At 34.7% G+C, this 21,649-nt stretch overlaps 1 protein-coding gene across 4 annotated transcripts in view; it reads left to right on the top strand.

Moving 5' to 3' along the window:
* Positions 1-20,657, top strand: part of KLHL1 (kelch like family member 1) — a 240,447-nt gene extending 219,790 nt beyond the window's left edge. For 2 of the 4 annotated variants that reach the window (XM_055702900.1, XM_055702899.1), the window contains 3 exons: positions 1,567-1,779; positions 6,303-6,474; positions 7,853-20,657. In XM_055702900.1, the coding sequence (XP_055558875.1) occupies positions 1,567-1,779; positions 6,303-6,474; positions 7,853-7,912 (445 nt within the window). In that variant the 3' untranslated portion in view covers positions 7,913-20,657. Of the gene's footprint in view, positions 1-1,566; positions 1,780-2,977; positions 4,352-6,302; positions 6,475-7,852 lie in introns of those variants that run through there. The other 2 variants (XR_008731043.1, XM_055702901.1) reach the window with 2 other exon arrangements.
* The last annotated feature ends 992 nt before the right edge of the window (positions 20,658-21,649 follow it).

The following is a 21,649-nucleotide window of genomic DNA, read 5'->3' as shown; positions in this document are numbered from 1 at the left end:
TAGAAAAGTAAAAGCCTTAGGGCTGGATCCACAGAAATAGTTGCAAAAGAATGTATTTGCTTTAACATCTCTCATACAGGAGTATGGATTTTCCTGGCTGTGTCAGACAGAGCATAAGTATGTCTGTCAGGCAGTACCAGAATGTTCTATGGCTTCAGTGACATATTTAGCAGTAGTACAGTACTTGCTTGTTCATCAGCATCTATGCCAACACAATGTAATGGTAAATGCACATTTAAATAGCTCTGAATTCATGGAGCGCTTAAGACAGTAAAAGCTTCCAAATGAATAATTGCTTCACACAGACAGCTTTTGCATCCTAAATTGCTCAGTGGTTGGACTTTAAAATAGCCTGTGTTTCTATTAGTTAATCTTTAAGCACTATAGAAAAGGCAACAGACTGCGAAAGGATTCATATAAGAAATGAATGCAGCATGGTAATAGTGGGAAAAAAATAATCAGAACTGTTTCCTCCTGGGAACGCTTATAAAAGGGGCAACGAAACAAGTTTCTGGCCTGCAGATGGTTATGAACACAACATATTTTTTTCTCAAACTACATTTTTGCCATTTTGAATTTAAAATATTTTCAGTTTTCTATGACTTCCCTACAGAACAAAATCTTTGCAATATATTCTGATGAAGGAAATCAACATACTGTGCCTGGGGGTATCATTTTCTTACTTGCTGAGTAGACATGTTAATGTTAGTGTGGTCAGAACTTTTCTTCAATCTAACCAAGATCCTCAAAACCAATGTAGTACTTTTTAAAAATCCATGTTTAAAACATAAGGTGATATTCTTTTCTGCAACGCACTGCATATTTGATCTATACCATATCATAAGTGTAAAATTCTGTCTGGACACAACCATCTCATTGATAGTTTTTCATGTGGAGTAGGTTGAATACTAGATGAGAGTCTGGCTACAGTTTTCTGTATGGTTTATACTTTAGCATACAGAGCTTATGAGGTCCTTTTTTTTTTTTTTTTCTCCCAAAAAAGGAGAACTAGAAGCTTGTGAATCTATTCACATATTAAATATTAAAATACGTGACAGCAGTTGTCAGACTAATTTCCACAACTTTGGTGCACAATAAAACCACAGAGAAACTGTAATAAATGGATTGCATATATCTTTGTCTAAATTATCAATTGTAAGTTAGCACTTCCACTTCTACCTCACTGATGATGAGCAGTTAGGCAGCAACCCTGCTTACATGATTTATAAATCTGTAGAGACATGTCTGCATGGCACTTGTGGCACTCTTGGCAGTATATGCTATAATCGAAGAATGAAAATGTCCATTACCAGAAAGAAAATATCTTCCTTTCCATTCAGTTGGGCAAAGCACTAAGTAGAATGTGCATTTGGTAATAATATCAAAATTATCTGTGTTTGCTGACCATATGAAATTCATATGATTTTGGGAGATTTTTTTTTTTTTTCCTGTTTACTAATGTCAGATATAAAAAAACAAAAAACCAAAACAGACGATCCTTGGGTTTAGTTCTACAGTTCTGAGCTCTTGGTTTATTAAAATTTTTATTTGTGTGGACTTTCTTAGGTTATATTCAATTGGAGGTCGGGATGGAAGTTCGTGTTTGAGTTCAATGGAATATTACGATCCTCACACAAATAAATGGAATATGTGTGCTCCTATGTGTAAGAGAAGAGGAGGTGTAGGAGTGGCTACATGTGATGGATTTCTATATGCAGTTGGAGGCCATGATGCTCCTGCTTCTAACCACTGTTCCAGACTGCTGGACTATGTAGAAAGGTACCCAATTACACATGCATTGTTTGAATACATTATAATGTCCAGTAGCATAATTTTCTTAGGTACATGATGGTAAAGTTAAACTGATGTTTTTACACCAAGAAATGTCAAATAATTACTTACTAGAAAATTCCACAGAAGTTTATAGAATTCAATTTTTTTGAAGGTTATTTTCTTTCCCTTTTTTTTCCCCACAGTACTATTATGTAATATCATGGACACAAAAATCCACTCTTCACCTCTCATTTAAGAAATCCTGGGTTTTAAGGCACAATACTACACATTGAAGAGTAATAAAATAAACTTTGCAGAGACAAAAATTCAGCCTTGAAATAGTTTTGTAACACCAAATTGTTAGAAGCATTTTGTAACTAAAATGTAGCCGAGCAAAGAAGAAATATAGAACTGTTTAAGTGATAGATATTTACAGTACATAGTATTGCTTCCTTTAGCAACATCACCACTTTCTGATGTGTCGATACAAGCTGTATACATTCTATTTACAGTACACTGATTTTTGCAAGTGGGTATTCTGCAAATTCAAGAAGATCTAGTAGGGCAGTAAGGCACAATTGGAGTGATTATAGCATTCAATTTCGAGGTACTCTTCAAATGTTTCAATGGTTTGACTTTTCCTTTTCTGTATGCTTTAAAATAAAATAAGGAAAATACACTCTCAAAATATGTACGGGTTGCAAAGGTTAAAGTAAGTATGTTTGAGCAGCTGGTTTATCTTAACATAGAAGTAAAGATAGGTGCTGGGAGAGATTTATCTATTTATTTTCTGATGGGGTTAAACTTTAATTGAATGTCAGTTATTTCTTCTGCTGAATGTGGCTTGGCATTTAAGTTACCCAATATGTAATCCAAAGATTATAAGTTAAAATTTACTCCTTATGTTATCCATATGTTTTTGCTCAGTCTTAGACTCTTTTCCATCTCCACTGCATATAAGCAAAGGTCACAGACTGCCAAATACAATAATTCTTGCCTCCAACAGATGGGAGTTCATCAGAAAAATACCATGATGCCTGTGCTTACAGGGCCTATCTTCATGGACCTCTATTTATAAGGAACAATAACAAGAATTTTCAGTGAAATAAATTTATATTAAGACTATTACTGACAATATTAATACATATGAAATCTTTCCAACTACTTCTGCTTATTGTAAGGGAGCTTTACTTTCATTTTGCAGTCTCTGAAAGAAGACCTTTCTGGAGCTGAAGACAAACCACCTCCCATCGCATTTGTCTTTCTCAAGGGGATATTGTGACAACAAACTAAACCACATATACTTAAGCTATTTTATGTGCTTGTATCTGAATGACATTATACAGTGTTGCTTGTCTTAAGTATTTTTGCAATGATAGCAAAAAATGTGAATAGTATACTTTATGGGCAGTTAGCTTCCAGAGTCAAAGTTGTGACTAACAAATCAGAACTTGTGAGGCTATTAGCTTGCATAAAGTGGATGTGAATTATCCAGTGAACTCCAATAAAACGTGAAAAAACTGTCATGGCCCTCACAGTGATTGATAAGTTTATAAGGTAGCTAGGATGTGATTTAATGTGTCTATTTTTACATTAAAAAATAATGCATCATCTTCAAAAAATAAAACCTGCTCAATAATTTAGGAAACCAATGACTAGTAAGTGGTAAGGTCTATTATAGTAAATTATTTTATGTCTCTGAAAGTTTTACTTTCTGTAAATATCACTTTTTTAACTCCCTCCTCTTCAGTCCTTTTGTCATTCTGATACAGCCTAATAAGATGTGCTTTATTCAAATGCCAGTTTGCTCCTCTTGAACTGTTGAACCAGACATAATGTTTTTAAAACTATTTTTGAGATTACGTAGATCTAGTGAGAGCAGATATGTGTTTTTTAAATGCTACTGCTTAAATTCTGCTCAGTAGTTACTAGGAGTCCTAGTTTGATCTCTTTGAAGGTTGATGCAATTGTAAAGGTTTTCCTATGGATTCAAGCATTCTAAAAGAAAATAATAGTTATGCTTGTCAGCTCTTCACAAGCTGGGCAAATACAATGTTGTATTCTTATTTAAAGTTAAAATATCTAGTTCCTTTTTAGGAATTACAAAATTTTGGAGATATTTTGGCAGATTTTGTGAAGCAGCTTTATTTTCCAAATGTTAGTCAAAACTTTACAGCTATTAAAAACATAAGCAAGTGATCTATAGTTTTTCCCCTTCATCTCACCTTGATTTCAAATTGATTTCTTTCTACATTCAGGAACTTTTACCATAACCCTTCTCACCCTAGGGCTTACCTGGTTATTATAAAGATGAAATGTACAGTTGTTTTTAGCAGAAGAAAGGATATAAAAAATCTCAGACATTTTCCTGGCAATTACAAAAACCTAGTTCTTGTGCAGTTCTATTTTGTTGTCAGAATTGAGTTACAAGAATTCTGTTTAACTTTTATACCTGTTAATTAAAAAAAAAAAAAAGTAAAAAAAATATAAATTGTTTTTAGTTTCCCTGCTTTTACACCTCCTCACCTTGGTCCTTATAATTCAAGTGTAGTATATCAAAGAGTCTATTAAAGAGTCTTTAGGCAGGTGAAGATACAATGCACACTGGTGCATTTCACTGGCTGGGAAACTCAGCTAGAAACAGACAATGCTGTTGTTGAAAAAGTCACACAGTCTTTGAAAAAGTCACACAGTCTTTGAAAAAGTCACACAGTCTTTGAAAAAATCCATTCAAAACCTATTTTTTTCTTTTTTTGGCTTATTACACATACATTTCCCTTCCACATATTCAAGCATTGCTTTAAAGTATTTTCCTCTCAAGTTTTAAAATACATTTATCAATATTTAGATATTTAACTCAAAAATTCTTAAGGAAGGATAGAATAGAAAAATGAAAGAATGTGAATAAATAAAATAAATTGTAAAATAATAAAATAAAATGAACAACACAATCAATTTAATGGTATTTTAGATGTAAAAAATCAAACACAAAATTTTAACATCTTATTTCGTGAGGCGTTCCGATAAAGCCAGAAGGATTAGTAGTCAGTACATGAGCAGATTTTTTTTTTTCAAAATTTATTCGGCTGTCAAGAACAGTTTCATCAGGGTTAAAGACAATTCTTTTACTGTCTAATTTGAAGGCCATATTTATGAACAACAAGGCATTTATAAGCAAAGTAGTATAATGTTGTTGCAACATTTATATTAAAAAGTTAAACATTTCCCAGTATTCACGTGTAACATGGGACTTCAAACACTATTCCTACTAGTTCCTTACTGAAAATATGAATGACTGAAATAGCTACAAGAACCCTTACAATCAGCCTTTGTATTGAAAGCCTGAAATTTTCCTTTTTTGTAAAGTATATGTATATACAGCTTTCTGTAGGATTATCAACTTCTAGTTAATAAGGTTTAGAGTACAAGTAAATATGTTGAAAGAACTTTACTATCTCTAAAAAAATTAATCTAGAGCTAATACTGTCTCTTAAAGGTGTAGGAGATAGTGGTTTGTAGTCTCATAACAATATAGTAGCTAGGGGACTTGTAAATAAAAAAGATTTTTAGCCAATATAGAGTTCCTTTATAATTATTTTAGAGAAATTATCATGCCCAAAATGTGATCTACCTTACACTTAAGCAAATGTCTAAAGTCAGTCAAAGGATTTGTGTCTTTAAACTGTTTGTCAAGTGATTCTGCTACATAGTAGGGATGCTTAAGGACAAATAACATTAATTCTTTTATAATGTGAAACAGTATTCTATTTTAGTAATATCTGTCATCTAAAAATGAGGTATCTAGTTTAACCTACTACTCCAGACAGTCCTAGTAACAAAGTGAGAGGCACTATCAAGAGGTGATTAATTTCTGTTTTACAGATGTCTAAAATAGATATAATGGAAGTGCTTCTGAATTTAATTGATTTTTCTTGTTAATGAATATCTGAATTAATGGCTTAGGCTAAATGTTTAATTTTAAAGTGACTCTCATTATACAAAAGGAATTTTGGCCTCAGTTTTAACAATTCCGTGGTGGTTACTGCTTGTACTACTCTCCTCACTTGAGCAAATGTCACGAGAATCTAACTCTAATGCAGTTAAGCATATGCCCTGAATACTTAGGAAGGTTTTCTGGCTATGAACATTGTGTAGGATAATTGTAGAAATTAAAATATGGTGTAATAGAATTTTAGAAAAAAACATTTTTAATGTGCTACAAGAAATATCCAATTTAAAATATTTACATTAAAGTATACATACATCCAGATATTGCTTTTATATCCTTCTCAAACTGCTTTTTATGACACCTTATCCCACAAATACCCTGGTTTATTCCAAAAGGTTAGCTGAGCAAAAGTTCATAATCAACATTTAGAGGTTTGAATTGGGAACACAATAAATGTGTGCTAAATAGGATGCTAAAGGATTCCACCCACCCCACCCCACCCCCCACTGGAAAGTGAAGATCAGCATGAAACAACACTTATCTTCTCCCTGGACATTCAGTTTCCTTTCTCTTTCCTCAGGTATGACCCAAAAACTGATACATGGACAATGGTGGCTCCACTGAGTATGCCTCGAGATGCTGTTGGTGTCTGTCTCCTTGGTGACAAATTATATGCAGTAGGTGGCTACGATGGTCAAACATACCTGAACACTATGGAAGCTTATGACCCTCAAACTAATGAATGGACACAGGTAATCAGAAAGTGTTTGTTTGTTTGTAACATATTTTGATAGTTGTACATAAAAACATTACTTTTCTGAAGAAAAAAAGAAAAAAAAAAAGTAGTATCTGAGGTTGCCATAGCTCTAAAACTAGTCTTAGTAGTTTATCAAATATTATGTCAGGAGTTTCCTCTGAAGATAAAGAAGAGAGAATTAGATTCTAAGAAACTGGAAAAAGACAGAATAAGCAGTCATTAGTATTATCTTGTTACTTTTCAGACAAAATTCCTGTTCTGATCAATTTTTATATCATTTTTTTTTCTTCATGCAGAAGAAATGTCATAAAAAGTGTCAAAATGGATCTGAAATTTTAATTGGTAACCAGTATGTCCTGCGGATCCTCATATGAAAATTTGTTTAGTTTTTGTAGAGAGCCAAGTTTTCATTTCATTTTTCAATTCACTTTTTCTTGGTTTTGTTGGATATTTTGAAATGTGTGCATGCATGTTCCTAATTTTGAACCATATACAAATTAATAGGTATAATAGAAACAGTGGTATAATGCAAGAATCTGGGGATTAGTGATTTGGTTGTAGAAAGAATGTATTTTATCACATCACAGTAGTGCTTGGAAAAATTTGGATTCATAGCAGACTTAAAAAGAAACAAAAGATTATTTCAACACTTTCTGTTATTAACTCTCTTTTTAGACTTTCTGAAAAAGTAATTTGTTCCACCAGTGTAGATGTCTACATCTGAATTAATCCCCCTAAGTTCCCTTTAAAGTTAATAAAGAAAAATATATACTTCAAAAGCATGATCTTATCCTAAAATAAATGTTTAAAATAGGCCAGATGTATTGTAATAAAAAAATGCCTATTTCTTTTTACGATTGTGAAGGGGGGCTTCTGTTGTCAACTTTAAATATAGACATACATGGTGTAAAGTTAATGCAGAAACCCATCTTTTTTACCTACTATTAATTAAATTAGAAGAGAACATTTTTATGACATTCTGTACGAAATAAGGAATTTTTGGAAGGTTTCTTTTCCCAAATCCACCAGTCCATGTAAAAAATCCATGAATAACCACATTTGGACAGATAGTTAGGAAATGTGTAACAGCTACAGCCTACAGATTATTGAAAACCCTCGCATGTCAACAGTACACAAAATTGATGACAGCTCTAAAATCACTTCTTTTTTCTGTTCTCACACTTTTAAATGAAAGATGTCCTATGTAAGTAACTTAAAAACTACAGTACTGGGATATTGTGGGTTGTATTTATTTTTAGCAGTTTATACTCCCATTAGTTTTGACCATTTTAGAATAAAGTTGACACAGCACTTTTGCAATCTCTTGCATGGCTTTGTTCCTGTTTAGCTAATTTGTATCTTTTTTTCTGCAGATGGCTTCCCTAAATATTGGAAGAGCTGGTGCCTGTGTTGTAGTCATCAAACAACCATGACTGTCAGCACTGATTAGAATTTTACTGACTGTGAAATTATTATTTTTCTATCAGACAATAAGAATGATAACTTAATGAGAACAAGGATTTAAACAGTGAATATGGTGTTGATCACAAACTTGAAGAAGTTTGGAAGTGAGAAAGATTTAATTATTTATGCCCTATAAAATCATAAAACCTGTTCATGATCAGTGTTCATGATCATGAAAAAAAAAATCAAGCTGTTGTAGGCATAAATATGTGAACATGGAGTAGTAAGTTCAGGTACTGTTCTCATGAATTTGTTCTGGAGAACTGGATAATCAAGGGACAGCTCTGCAGAAGGAGCAGGAGGGAATACAAGAATGGTTTTAATGTCCACAAGACTTTTAACTGCAGAAACATTAAAGTACATTTAATCACTTTTAAACTGTGTTTTTTTAAAAGACAAAAGTAGATAGTAATATAAAATCATCTGTTTAGGTCTCGTCTTCAAATGGGTTATGGCCTTTTCATTTAAACAGACAGTTTGGTTCTTACTGAAGGGAAGAGGTTGCAAAGTCTGGATATTCAGGTTTCATTCATAATGACTGACCTGTTGCTCTACAGTAGGAAGAAAAAAAAGAATAAAAGTAAACCTCCAAGGTGACTCTTTTTTGGTAACTTCAGATTTTACCTCCATGCCTGTGTTAATATATCGTGTAAGGGAGCGTATTGAAAGGGAAGCCTGTGTGTTTAACCTAATTGTACACAAAGCAATCCTTTGGCTTCACTAGGGCTTTGTTACAAATATGGGAGGCAAAATAACAGTTTCCTAATTCTTAATCTTATATTGAAATTAAGCATGTGGGTTCTGATCTCGTTGTTTAATGCATCTTCTGCATGTTGGAAGCTCATGAAAAGCTGGAAAATTAATACTGTTCCTTCACTGCATCATGTAACCAATGAACCATGACCAGAACAGTTCATAGAGCCTCTTCTAACATTTCAGGAGGGGTAAAAACACTACATTTTATTTATTTCTAATGCTTGTACATACACAACTTTTCCTGATTAAAGCTGCCAATTTATGACTTTCCACTTATGACTGAGAATAACTGCAAGGAGGGAATTGAAAATAAATGCAAGTCGGATAAGGAAAATTAGACCATTTGATCTAATAAAGTTCATATGGTAAATATACTAGTGTCATCTGTGCTTCCCTTTAGGGTTGACCATTTCTGGCAGTAAGGATGCTTTGAGCTTTTGCCGTGGCAGTAGATTTGACACTGATGCTTTCTATCTGCTCAGCTAAATCAATTCAAATCCTAAGGCCACTAATGGAATATGAAATTCTGCTATTCAGAGAGGCATAGGCTCTGGGAGAAGAACTACTAAGTATACCTCTTCCTTAAAGCCTAGCTGATCTTTAAGGAAACATTTCATGGTCCAGAAGCAGAAACCTCACAATCCTCTGTCTAGCAATTTTGAGAAGCAATTCTGGTTGTAGTTAAAAGAGTTTTCTTAGCAAAACCCTTTGAAACCATTTGAGTTTAAAAAATACATACAGCCACCTACTTGGGACATTTGATTTGACAATCTGTCTTTCCTTCTAACAGCATCAGCATGGATGGAGATCTTTGTTCCCTGACACAAATTGAACTTCAGTTGTGAAGCCTAAGTGTATTGGTTTAAATCTTTTAAATGCTTCTCTGTTCTAATTAGAAATCAGCTGCAAAATCTTCAATATTAGTTTTCCCCAGTGAGTTGGTTTATGAATTGCAATTAGTCTTCCACAGAGAAGCATGTCCATTTTTACACAACTATAACAACTTATTGAATAAAAGATGTTACAGCTCTACAAATTTTGCTTCACAAAATCATAAGCTTCTGAGACTAAACCAAGAAGATTCTAGAATTATAATTACAATTAAATATAGAAATTAGCATTTAGTTCACCTACAGATACCTAATGAATTTAGGAATTTAATTTTAACTTTATTCCCTGAACTTCCTTTTGATTACATTATATTCATACACAATAGAAATATGATTACTCTACCTATATACTGACCTTCAAGAAAGGATTACTTCTATTAATTGCAGCCCATGGCAGATTTTGTTTGTGTACCTTGATCATTGTTATCTTCAATTTATCCTCAATTTATTTTTTTATTCTCAATTTCCTTTTACACATTTTCAAATTGCCTTTATTTATCCAAAAAGAAACATTATTCCCGTGATTTTTTTCATTTATTCCACCTCTCTTATGCTGAAAGAATAAAATTATTTATTTTTTTATTTAGATTATGTAAAATCTAGCCACAATAAAAACCAAATCTGACTTCCAGATTCCTTTTACACACCTACATCAATATATTCTGCAGTTTCTTCTAAACAGAATTTAGGGATAATTTTTTGATAAAATTTTAAGTTTTTCTTACTGTTTTGTTAACTCTGCTGTTATTAAAAAAATAATAGTTTCACCTTTTATTTCAAGGGATTGGATTAAAAAATATATATATAATCTTAGTCTTGGTTTCTGTGATCCATTGAGAACCCTTTTTTATGTCTAAGACTTAAAATTGCTTCTGATAGGCAGACTTGTACTAAACAATATTACATTATAGAAATTTATCTCATCATTGTTAATGTATCATGGTACCTTTTCTTTCATATGATACCTTTGATTTCACAGTATGAAAATCACCGTGGAATCAGATCTGCAACAAATATTAATTTCAGTGAAATCAATAATTAAAATCCTCAAAATTCTGCTTGTAAATGTTGTAGCTTATTATCCTGAATATTTCTGAAATATTAGCATTTTCTCTTCACTCTTCCATTCTTTTATTCATTTTAGCATGCTTTTTTTCCAGAATGTTAACTAGTTTTACTAGAAAGTCTGTTTCACACTAGCCTGTGCGTATACATAGGCCTTATACCTATTTTCTTCCTGTTGCCCAATCTTATATAAGAACACCTTTTGTATTAATCTAACATAAGTAAAACTAATAAAAATTAAGGTCCTCAGGGGTAACTCAAATTAAGGTCCTCTGGGACTACTGCAAAGCCTTGCATTTCTCTGTTCTATGGGTCAAAACCTCCTCTTTTTTATTTATTTATTAGAGATTTTATTTCTTTCATTCTTGCTGCTTCTGGTTTTGAAATAGGAGGAATGTGAAGGACATAATGCTAGAAAATTTATTTATAAATGGACAAGTCTATACAGATTTTTATGTGAAGACAGGGAAAACAATACTGGCAGGAAGTAGTCATTCTTGTGCCTGAAGACTTGTATTCAAAAACTGGCATAGACATAAGGAAATCAGAATCATAGAATGGTGTGGGTTGGAAGGAACCTTAGAGATCACCTAGGTCCAGCCCCTTCTACTAGACACCTTCCACTAGACCAGGCTGCTCCAAGCCCCATCCATCCTGGCCTTGAACACTGCCAGGGATGGGGCATCCACAGCTTCTCTGGGCAACCTGTTCCAGTGCCTCACCACCCTCACAGTAAAGAATTTCCTTCTAATACCTAATCTAAATCTACCATCTTTCAGCTTAAAGCCATTCCCCCTTTTCCTGTCACTACTTGCCCTTGTATAAAGTCCCTCTCTAGCTTCCTTGAGGTACTGGAAGGCTGCTATAAGGTCTCCCTGGAACCTTTTCTTCTCCAGGCTCAACAACCCCAACCTTCTCAGCCTGTCTTCACAGAAGAGGTGCTCCAGCCCTCTGATCATCTCCATCTCTCTCCTCTGGAATTACTCCAACAAATCCGTGCCCTTCTTATGTTGGCAGCCCCCAGAGATGAACAGAGTACTCCAGGTGGGGTCTCATGAGAGTGGAGTAGAGGGGGAGAATCACCTCCCTCAACCTGCTGCTCATGATTCTTTTGATGCAGCCCAGGATATGGTTCGATTTCTGGGATGCAAGCATACATTGGCAGGCTATATTGAACTTTTTGTCCACCAACACTACGTCATTCTCTCAAGGCTGCTCTCAATCCACTTATCATCCAGCCTGTATTGCTTGGGATTGCTCTGACCCACATTCAGGACCTTGCACTTGGCCTTGTGGAACTCCATGAGGTTCTCATGGGCCCATCTTTCAAGCCTGTCAAGGTCCCACTTGATGGCATCCTTTCCTTCCAGCATGTAGATCGCACCACACAGCTTGGTGTTGTTGGCAAACTTACTGAGGGTGCAGTAAATCCCAGTGTCCATATTGCCAATAAAGATGTTAAAAATGTCAGTCCCAATACCAGCCCCTGAGGAGTGCCACTTACCACTGGTCTCCACTTGGATATTGAACTGTTGACCACACATCTTTGAGTGCACCCATCCAGCTAATTCCTTATCCACTCAGTGGTCCATCAATCAAATCTGTGTCTCTTTACTTTATAGACAAGGATATCATGCAGGACAGTGTCAATTGTCATGGTGGATGACATCAGTCACTATTCCCTCATCCTTCAATGCTGTAACCCCATCGTAGAAGGCCACCAAATTTTTCAGGCCCAATGTGCTTTTAGGGAAGCCATGCTGACTGTCACCAACCTCCTCCTTAGTTTCCATGTGACTTAGCATAGTTTCCAGGAGGATCTGCTCCATGGTCAGAGGTGAGACTGACTGGCCTATAGTTTCCTGGGTCTTCCTTTTTTCCCTTTGTAAAAAAGGGACTTAATTTTCCGCTTTTGCAGTGAGGAGAAACTTCACTGCACTGCCATGACTTCTCAAATATGATGGATAGTGGCTTAACAACTTCATCCACCAGTTCCCTCAGGACAAACAGATGCATCTCATCAGGTCCCATGGTCTTGTGTACCTTCAGGTTCCTTAGACGGTCCTGAACCTGATCTTCTCCAGTTGTGGGTCGTTCTTCATTCTCCCAGTTCCTGCCTTTGCATTTTGTGACTTGGGCAATATGGCTGGAGTACGTGCTGGTAAAGACTGAGGGAAACAAGTCGTTGAGTACCTCAGCCTTCTTGATATCCCAGGTAACCAGGTCTCCTGTTTCCCTGTGGAGAGGGCCCACATTTTCCCTGCTCTTCCTTTTATCACTGATGTATCTGTAGAAGCTTTTCTTGTTGCCCTTGATGTCCCTGGCCAGATTTAATTCTATCAAGGTTTCAGATTTCTTAACCTGATCCCTAGCTGCTCAGACAATTTCTCTGTACTCTTCCCAGGCTGTGGTTGAAATCTCCTATGAGAACCAGGGTTTGTGAATGTAAGACTGCTCCTATCTGTCTATAGAGGACCTCATCTGCTTGGTCTTCCTGGTTGGGTGGCCTATAGCAGACCCCCACTATAATGTCAACTGTCCCTGCCCTTCCTTTCATCCTGACCCATAAACTCTTGGCCAGCTCCTCCTCTGTCCCCAGGAGCTCCATGCACTCTGGCTGATTGTTGACATACAGGGCAACACCCCCTTCCTCATCTCCACTGTCTGTTCTTCCTAAAGAGCCTGTATCCTTCCATTCCAATGTCTCTGTGATGACAGTAAGATCATAGGCCTGCAGGTGTGTGCACATCTCTTAACATCTCTAAATGTTGTTTCTAGACAACATTTGAGGCTTTATAAATATGGAATAATTCAAATTGAACTCAATAGAAAAACTGATCAAGCAAAATAGGTAAATATTTTTCTATTACTCTGAGGGTGCCATTTTCAAGTTGTTTTTACCAATACAGTAGTGTTAAAAAATCCATTTTGGAAAAGAAAGACTATCGTGTGATCCTCTGTTGTTTATGGAACTGTTGATTACCTTGTAGTTTTGAGCCTTTCCTTTTAGTTATTTTTTACATTTACATTTTTTATTATTGACAGTGAGGGATGCTAGAAATATAATCAGTATTAGTGAAGATCTATGTAGAAAAACGTAATTTAATAGTCATTATGTAGTAGAGCTCTTTATTATTGCCATTTTGTGGTCCAATGTTATTGATATTTTTTCATTGAAATCAAAGCCACAAACAAGGCAATAAAAACATTTGAAGGTAAGAATGTTGTTACTTTGTCCTTAAATATAATTATTCAATACATATTTGTACATGTGTTTTTGCAATGAAAATACTAATATTGTTTAAAAGTAAAAGTAAATGTTAAAAAATCATTTTGCATATAGAACAGACTTCTAATCATATGAAACTGGGCAAATTATGAAGGCAATTTAAGGATGCTTTCAGGAAGTTTCCTGTCTCATAACATTACTCTCTTAAGCTAACATTAATTGACTTAAGGGAACCATTTTGGCAAAGACAAAGAATTATTTCCTTGAATATCATTCTCTTCTACAATGAACTGCCATTAATTAACCATTATTTAAAAAGCACTCATGTTAAAATGTATCTAAAAGGCTCTCTATATTATTCAGATTGTTTTATATGTTTAGCAGGTCCAAATAAATTCCCATTAATATATTTGCCAGTGACTTAAACACTTTTCAATTACATCAATAAAAATAACTCACAAATGAATTTGAAGTTATGCAAGTTTTAATGGCTCAGTCCTTGATGTCTCTGAACAAACACCAGAAACGTGCATCATGATTATGAACAAAATACAAATTTTCTGTAACAGAATTCACACTCTAGAAGTCTTTCCTTATTACTGTGCTCACAGTGGACTGGATATAACAGAATGTACCCTGTTACATATGACTTTGAAGTAGTTATTTCACAAGGAATGAATAGAGAAGGCAATTCTGCAAAGGCTTAAAAAAAGTTCCTGTAACTGTTATCAAATAGCAATAATAAATTACAATAATTCTGTAATATTGTGGGAAACTTAGACAATGACTATGTGCATGTATGGAATCTGGTGACACAACACCAAGTATGAAACTGTTTACTTATATAAAGTCCACAGCCTGGAACAGGACCTAGTGCACTTTTTTGACATTAAATCTCCCATACATATACTTGTGTTTAGTTTTATGTCCTCACAATCCAGCTGCACATTGGCTCTTGTAAAACACTGCTTTGCTACCTTTCTCCCTTCCCCACTCCCAGTTTCTGTTTATATTGCAGAGGCTTTCTGCCATTAGACGTATTTTCTCACAGATTTCTGATGAAAGCAAGAAGTATAATAATACACTATACCAGTAACAAATTACTTACAACTCTATATGCAAAGTGGGTGTGCATGTCATAAAAATAAAAGGTTTATTTTTCTTTTCCAAAGTAAAATTTCTTTGATAGGTCTTCAGTCTTTTAAATATCTACACATTGAAAAAAAAATGTAAACTTTCTAAAAATGTAAATATTTTTAATATGGAGCTTCCAACTATTTACAAATTACTCCAACTTTACAAAACTGTGTGTTTAGTCATGCAATATTTATCATGATCCCAGTGCTGGCATCCAGATCTCTTGTAGATGTTCAGGTTTGTGAATGTGTGTCATTGTCTCCAGATTTTTTCTATTCCAAAGGACATCTCCAGTTGAGTGAATAAAGTATCAAATGCAATATTTGGAACTCACATGTGAATCTTCTGTGTGGTATGCACAAATCAGAAATCAGGATCCCAGCCTGCTCAGAGAGCATGTTTCCAACCTTGGTAGAAGTTTGATTCAAAGTTAGCTTTCCTACCAAATAGAACATCCAGTGTAATTAGTATAATATTTATCAAAATACCAGAATAGAAATATCGTGTGAAGGATAATACAGTAGAATAACTGTATCTCAGAAATGTAAAAGGAATATTAGGGAAACAGATGTGTTTCTTGCAAGAAGACATTCCCCAGGGGTACTGGATTTTATTGCCAACAGAAGTGGTTTGATTTTAGGGAAATAACTTTGCAACCAATCTACTGGCTCATAAATTGAAATACTATTTGAAAGCAGTCATATTGCTGCATGTAAAATAGGGGCTTGACTTTGTACATTCACCACAACAGAAAAAATGTTATTTATCCCAAAGTAATCCTTAAAACCTCAATATTGAAAAACAGTAGCTCAGGTATATCTTAGAAGTCAGTAACTAGCTACATACTTTAAATTCTGTGAATATCAGGTTCTTGGAGTCTTTTGCATCTACTGCACCAAGCAGATATACTAGGTATTACAGGCTCTCTACCACCTCAGAGGAGAATCTGAATATGTAAAAGTAACTTCAGAAATACTTCATGTTGAAAAACAGTTTTTCCGTGCAATGTATCTGTTCTAACTTAAATGAGAATGTATAAAATATTCAACAGAATAATGATTCTTCAGCCTTATTCTAAATCCAGTGTAAAGCTGGTCAGATTGGTATAACCTTACATTTCATTGCAAATTCCCTCGTAATACCTCTGCTTCATAGTACATGGGGATTAGGTACACTTTAGAGGCAGAGGCCCTGTGCAAAATCCTTCTATCAGCAAAACTTTGATTTCCACGTGTAAGACCACAGCTGCTGGAAATTAAACCATAAAGAAAATCACTAGCATAAGTAAGACATCCAGTGGTAGGGAACAATACAGCCCATAATTACTGGCTACCCACAGCTTCCCCTTGGGGATCTATGGAAATACTGTGGCGCGCAGTAGTACTAAGCAGTACTAGAGACTCAGCACTGGTGAGGCCGCACCTCAAATACTGTGTTCAGATTTGGGCCCCTCACTGCAAGAAAGACATTGAGATGCTGGAGTGTGTCCAGAGAAGGACAGCAAAGCTGGTGAAGGGTCTGGAGCACAAGTCTTATGAGGAATGGCTGAGGGAACTGGGGTTGTTTAGCCTGGAGAGGAGGAGGCTCAGGGGAGACATTGCTCTCTACAACTACCTGAAAGGAGGCTGTAGCAAGGTGGGTATTGGTCTCTTCTCCCAAGTAACAAGGAACAGGATAAGAGGAAATGGCCTCAGGTTGGGCCAGGGGAGGTTTAGATTGAATATTAGGAAAAAATTATTTACTGAAATGTTTATCAAGCATTGGAACAGGGGTGCCCAGAGAAGTGGTTGAGACACCATCCCTGGAGGTATTTAAAAGATGTGTAGACATGGGACTTAGGGACATGGTTCAGCGGTAGACTTGATAGTGCTAGAATAATGGTTGGAATCAAAGATCTTAAAGGTCTTTCCCAACATAAATTATTCCATGATTCAACGATTCTATGATTCTACGATTCTATGGAGCTGTCAAACATGTCACCCTCTAAGGGTTTGAAAAGCAGTCAATGCTGAGGTATAAACAACTTATAATTCTGTCACACCATATTTTCCCACATTTTCCATGATTACACGATGCTTAAAAAATACATTAAAATAATTAAAAAAATAAAAATGAAGGTGCAGAAGTCTAGGACTATGACTAATTCAGAATTAGGTCTGTGAACCAGGTTCGTATTCAGTCTTCACTTAGATGGGTAGGTTATATCTAAAGTCTGGTATCCTTAGTGAACTATTTTGAATTTAGAGGCTGTCCCCAGCAAAATTCACTGGAGAGGGCTACCTTTGAAGGCCTTCAGGAAGAAATAGTGTTTCAAAGGTGAGATATTATAATTAAGGAGATGAGCATTCAGTTTATTTGCCTCCACTTAAGTGTCTAATACCTTCTGAGATGCCCAGAATTATCTAAGATATCCACACTGGGCTAGTAGGTATGACACAGATGAAGTTTTGGAGTGGCAAAAGAAGTTCAGATGGGAAGCTCTAAAGTATCCCAGATGATATTAAAGTGCTTATGTATAGGCAAATAAAATCGATGATCCCTCTCACTCTTTCTATATATACATATATAAGCACCCAGTGCTATTAGATATTTGAAGGTGGCATTTTGCAACCCACCTAGGTGATAAGAAAGGCTGAATTTAAAAATGTTTTACTTCAGTTGCTTAAACCTGAAAACATTAACCTTGATTGTCCAATGAATGACACATGTAGTGTACATAGGTGTGAGAGCACACTCAGTACTCATTAATACTGGCATAATATGATTAAGTATGGGAAATTCTAAGTCAGAGAGATCCTGTTTATCATGAAAATTAGCTTTTGTGCATTACTTCAGTCAGAAATTCGTTCTGTAAGCAAATCATGAGTAAACCAGCCTTACTCAGCAGAGCTGTTAAAAAAAATCACCCATAGTAGTTGGTATTGCCTAATGTAAAGTTCTTGGTTTGGTTATTTTTTTGTTTCTATTTAATAGTAAAATTTGTCTGAGTGCGGTTCTGTAAAGATTCAGACAGCATATTTCAGTCACATAATGGAAAATCTCACATGTAGGCATAGTGTGGAAACAGAGTCTATCAGGGTTTAGGATTATTTTTTTTTTCTACATCTGTATATTTTCCAGCATATCAATTAATTGAAAATGGTAATTTGACCCATATGAACAGAAAAAGAGAAAGAAGACTTGCAATAGCAAGGTGAATAAATAAATATCCAGTTCTTTATTTCATTAATATCGTGTTCTCAAATATAGATAACCACTGTGTAAATGTCCACATTAGGATTATACATCCTAAGCTTTTTCTTATAGCTAAAGTAGCAAAATCAGTATTTCTAGGATATGATTAATCTCATTCTAAAGGTGAAATAAATCACACTTTAAAAGTGTGTTTCTGCTGGCTGCAAAAGGAGCCTAAAATGGCAAGTTCAAATGCAGACATTCACACTGTGCACACCTACATTTCTTAAGATAACTTTTAAGTCGGACAAGATGAATCTGTAAAATCTGATAAATGCCCAGAAGGAACTGGCCACACAAACATTTGTTTCAAATAATTATGACAGGAATTCCATTTAGAACATAACTGCAAGGCTCAACTACATACTGAACAAAAACAATTTCCCTGTTCTGAAATCAAGCACTATTATGATCTTCAGAGAGTGGATATTTTTGAGCTGCCAAATGACATGCAAAAGAAGTAAAAGATATGTCTTCATTAATAGAAGGAGAAAAAAGTATTCAGAAAATTGTAGCTGCAGCTCGTTACCTAAGCTGTAGGTATCCAACTAAATTTCAGGGATAAGGGATCAATTTAATACAGTAAGCTGCAAAACATGTCCATATAATTAAACAGTAAAAGCCTTCAGAACACAGAAATAAGACTATTTAAAAATTTTAGATTTATTAGATTGCTGTAATAAATGGTTATTAGTTATTCCAGGCCCTTGCGTAGGAAAACAAACTGGAGAAAAACAGACACCTCCCATCGGATGGTTCATCTCATATAAATACAGGCATACAGATAGATCACCTATTTGACATGCATGGTATTCCTCTGATTTATAAAGGTGCCAAAGTGACTAACTCAAATTTAGGCACCTAAATTTGTAGAAATCTCAACAATGAAGTGTAGAAAAATTCCAAGTAGTATGATCTGTCTAAAATCGTAAATCTGTTTGACTTTCTTATAGATTTATCCATGTTATCATTTACCTTGCAAATAGTTTACACCGTACTACATATCCTTTACCAGCTATATGTAGTCATAATTTAAGAATTATATTTTTTTTGTGATTAAAGACAAGTTTTGAAATAACTGATCCATTGTGCAACTATAGTACAAACTTTTTTTTTTTATGCAAATTCACAATCTTTCTTTGTGAGGTTCTGAAAAACTGGATTTATTGTTCATTTCATTGTAAATTGTGAATATTTAGCACTTCTTAAAAGCAAAGACAATTTTCTTTGCTCTTTAAATTTAGATGCTTATTTTTTATTCCATTTTTTGAAATTGTGGCTATATTTTATTTAAGATGTTTATGTAACATGTTTATGTGTGTGGAACCTTGCAGAAAAGTATATGGCAGGATTCTGCTGGAATTAGATTACACAACACATAATCTTTTCAAAACATGTTTTCTATGCCAGGAATCGAAGATAGTTTTGGTTATGTTTAGTTGAAATTAGGGAACTGAGAGTCATAAAAAAACAAAACAGAACAAAGATGAAACCAAGTTCTTCAATGAACTTAACTTGCTTGACTGCTATCTTTCCCTTCTTCCCTCCTAAAAAGTCATAAAAACCCCCAAAACCTTCAACCATTAAACAGATAACATCTATGTCCTTTTTAATTTTTGTGTATGTTCACTAATTTGTGTTGTCATAAATAATAAATAAGCATAAAGTTACAATTAGACAGAGGAAGAGCCTTAACTAAAATAGCACAGAAGTAACTGTTGTGCACAGGATGAATGACTTCATTAACTGGAAAAAAAAAAAAAAAAGACCTAAACAAAAACCAAAAGTAGTATTTTTTCTAGAATGGTGACATTAACATACAGTGTCTGTAGATTTATGCTGATGGATGACTTAATCTTTAACTACAAAGCTTCTGCCTTCACCTTGCATACCAGGAAGAGCTGGGATCAGATTATGGCTGCTTGCTCCGTGTAAGAGACTGGAAACCAAGAGCTGAGTCTTCTCTGCCAATGGGAGATAGTTGAAGTAAGGATGATGTGGTTAGCAGTATGTCGTAAATATGAACTTTCCAGTGCTGTCATATGAGTGTGTTTTCAGATGTATTATATGAATTCTATGTCAAACTGGTCCAGTCAGAAGTTTTGAAGTTTTAGTTGAAAACAAAACTGTCAACATCTTGGGATGTTGAGGTATGAGTATATTTAGTATGGTAAGGAACTACAGAGCAAAATAAGTGCACAATGGTTTGGAATGTGAGAGAATAAACACATTATGAAAATGTACAAATATAGTTGTAAATACATTCAATTAAGCTGTCCTGAGTTTTGCAATATTTGCAGAGCAGTTTACTGAATGTTATGCTTTTACCATGATTCCCTTATATCTTGGACATGTGTGTATAAAATGCAAGTGAAGACATAGAGCACAATGTTAAATTTGTAACCTGGCTTTATTTAATATGACTTGTTTTTAAGGAATTTGAATCCTGAAAATCTCACTGCACAAAAATAAATATGCCTGGTTTTATGTTGCACAGGTGATTCTTTTAAATGGATATCGTAACACAATTAGGGTTTTAGCTTGCATGTCTTAAACTTGTCCATATCCAGTTTCTCTTAAGTAAATTCAAAGGGCAAGCATTTTCAGACTATGATAAAATTTAAGTCATTTATCCTTTTCTTAAGTCAGACTATCAAGACCATAATGAAATGACACATAAAATCATCAACAATTGACACTTTCAACTTTTTTGATCTCCTTTTATTGGAAACATAATGAAAGAACTTCTCCCCCTCAAAAAGAAGAAAAAAAAAGTCTACATGCACAGCCACATGTTTCAGGATTTAATTACAGTAAGAGACATGAACTGCAAGTGAGTCTGGATGCTGTTTAATATGATGATCAAGAAGAAAATATATTATCAGTGTCAAAAAATGGACCTGTTCAGGCAAAAGAGATGTCTTGAATCACGCATAGTTGGAATGGTTTAGTGTCTATAATGTTAAAAAGTGATGTAAAAAACCCTGTGTTATAGGATCTAGGAGTACTTCATATTTCCTGGGCCCACCTGTACATTCCAGATTTATTCTGACTTCATCCTACAGCGAGATCCAGCTGCACTCTCCACAGTTTGGGTGGACAGTTCAGATTGACCAAGATTCCATCAAATTTCTTTCTTTAGTTTTCATTTATAACCTAGGACAATCATGTATTCCCTGTTCTTAAAATCCTCTCCCATCTCTGTGAAACATGGATCATACTATATACTTAACATACACAGGCTTTATAAAAAGATATAGTAATATACGTTGATGACGATATGAAAGGGATGCATGACAGATAGGTTAAAAGTTCTGCCAAAGTCAAATCTGAATAGAGACTCCTGAAGCATGAAGAATGCACATACTAGAATTTGCATTAAGTGATTAACTCCT

This window comes from Falco cherrug, chromosome 2, assembly GCF_023634085.1.
Source record: "Falco cherrug isolate bFalChe1 chromosome 2, bFalChe1.pri, whole genome shotgun sequence".
NCBI classification, from domain to species: Eukaryota; Metazoa; Chordata; class Aves; order Falconiformes; family Falconidae; genus Falco; species Falco cherrug.
Note: the sequence above shows the minus strand (reverse complement) of the source record. Positions and strands in the feature narration are given on the sequence as shown.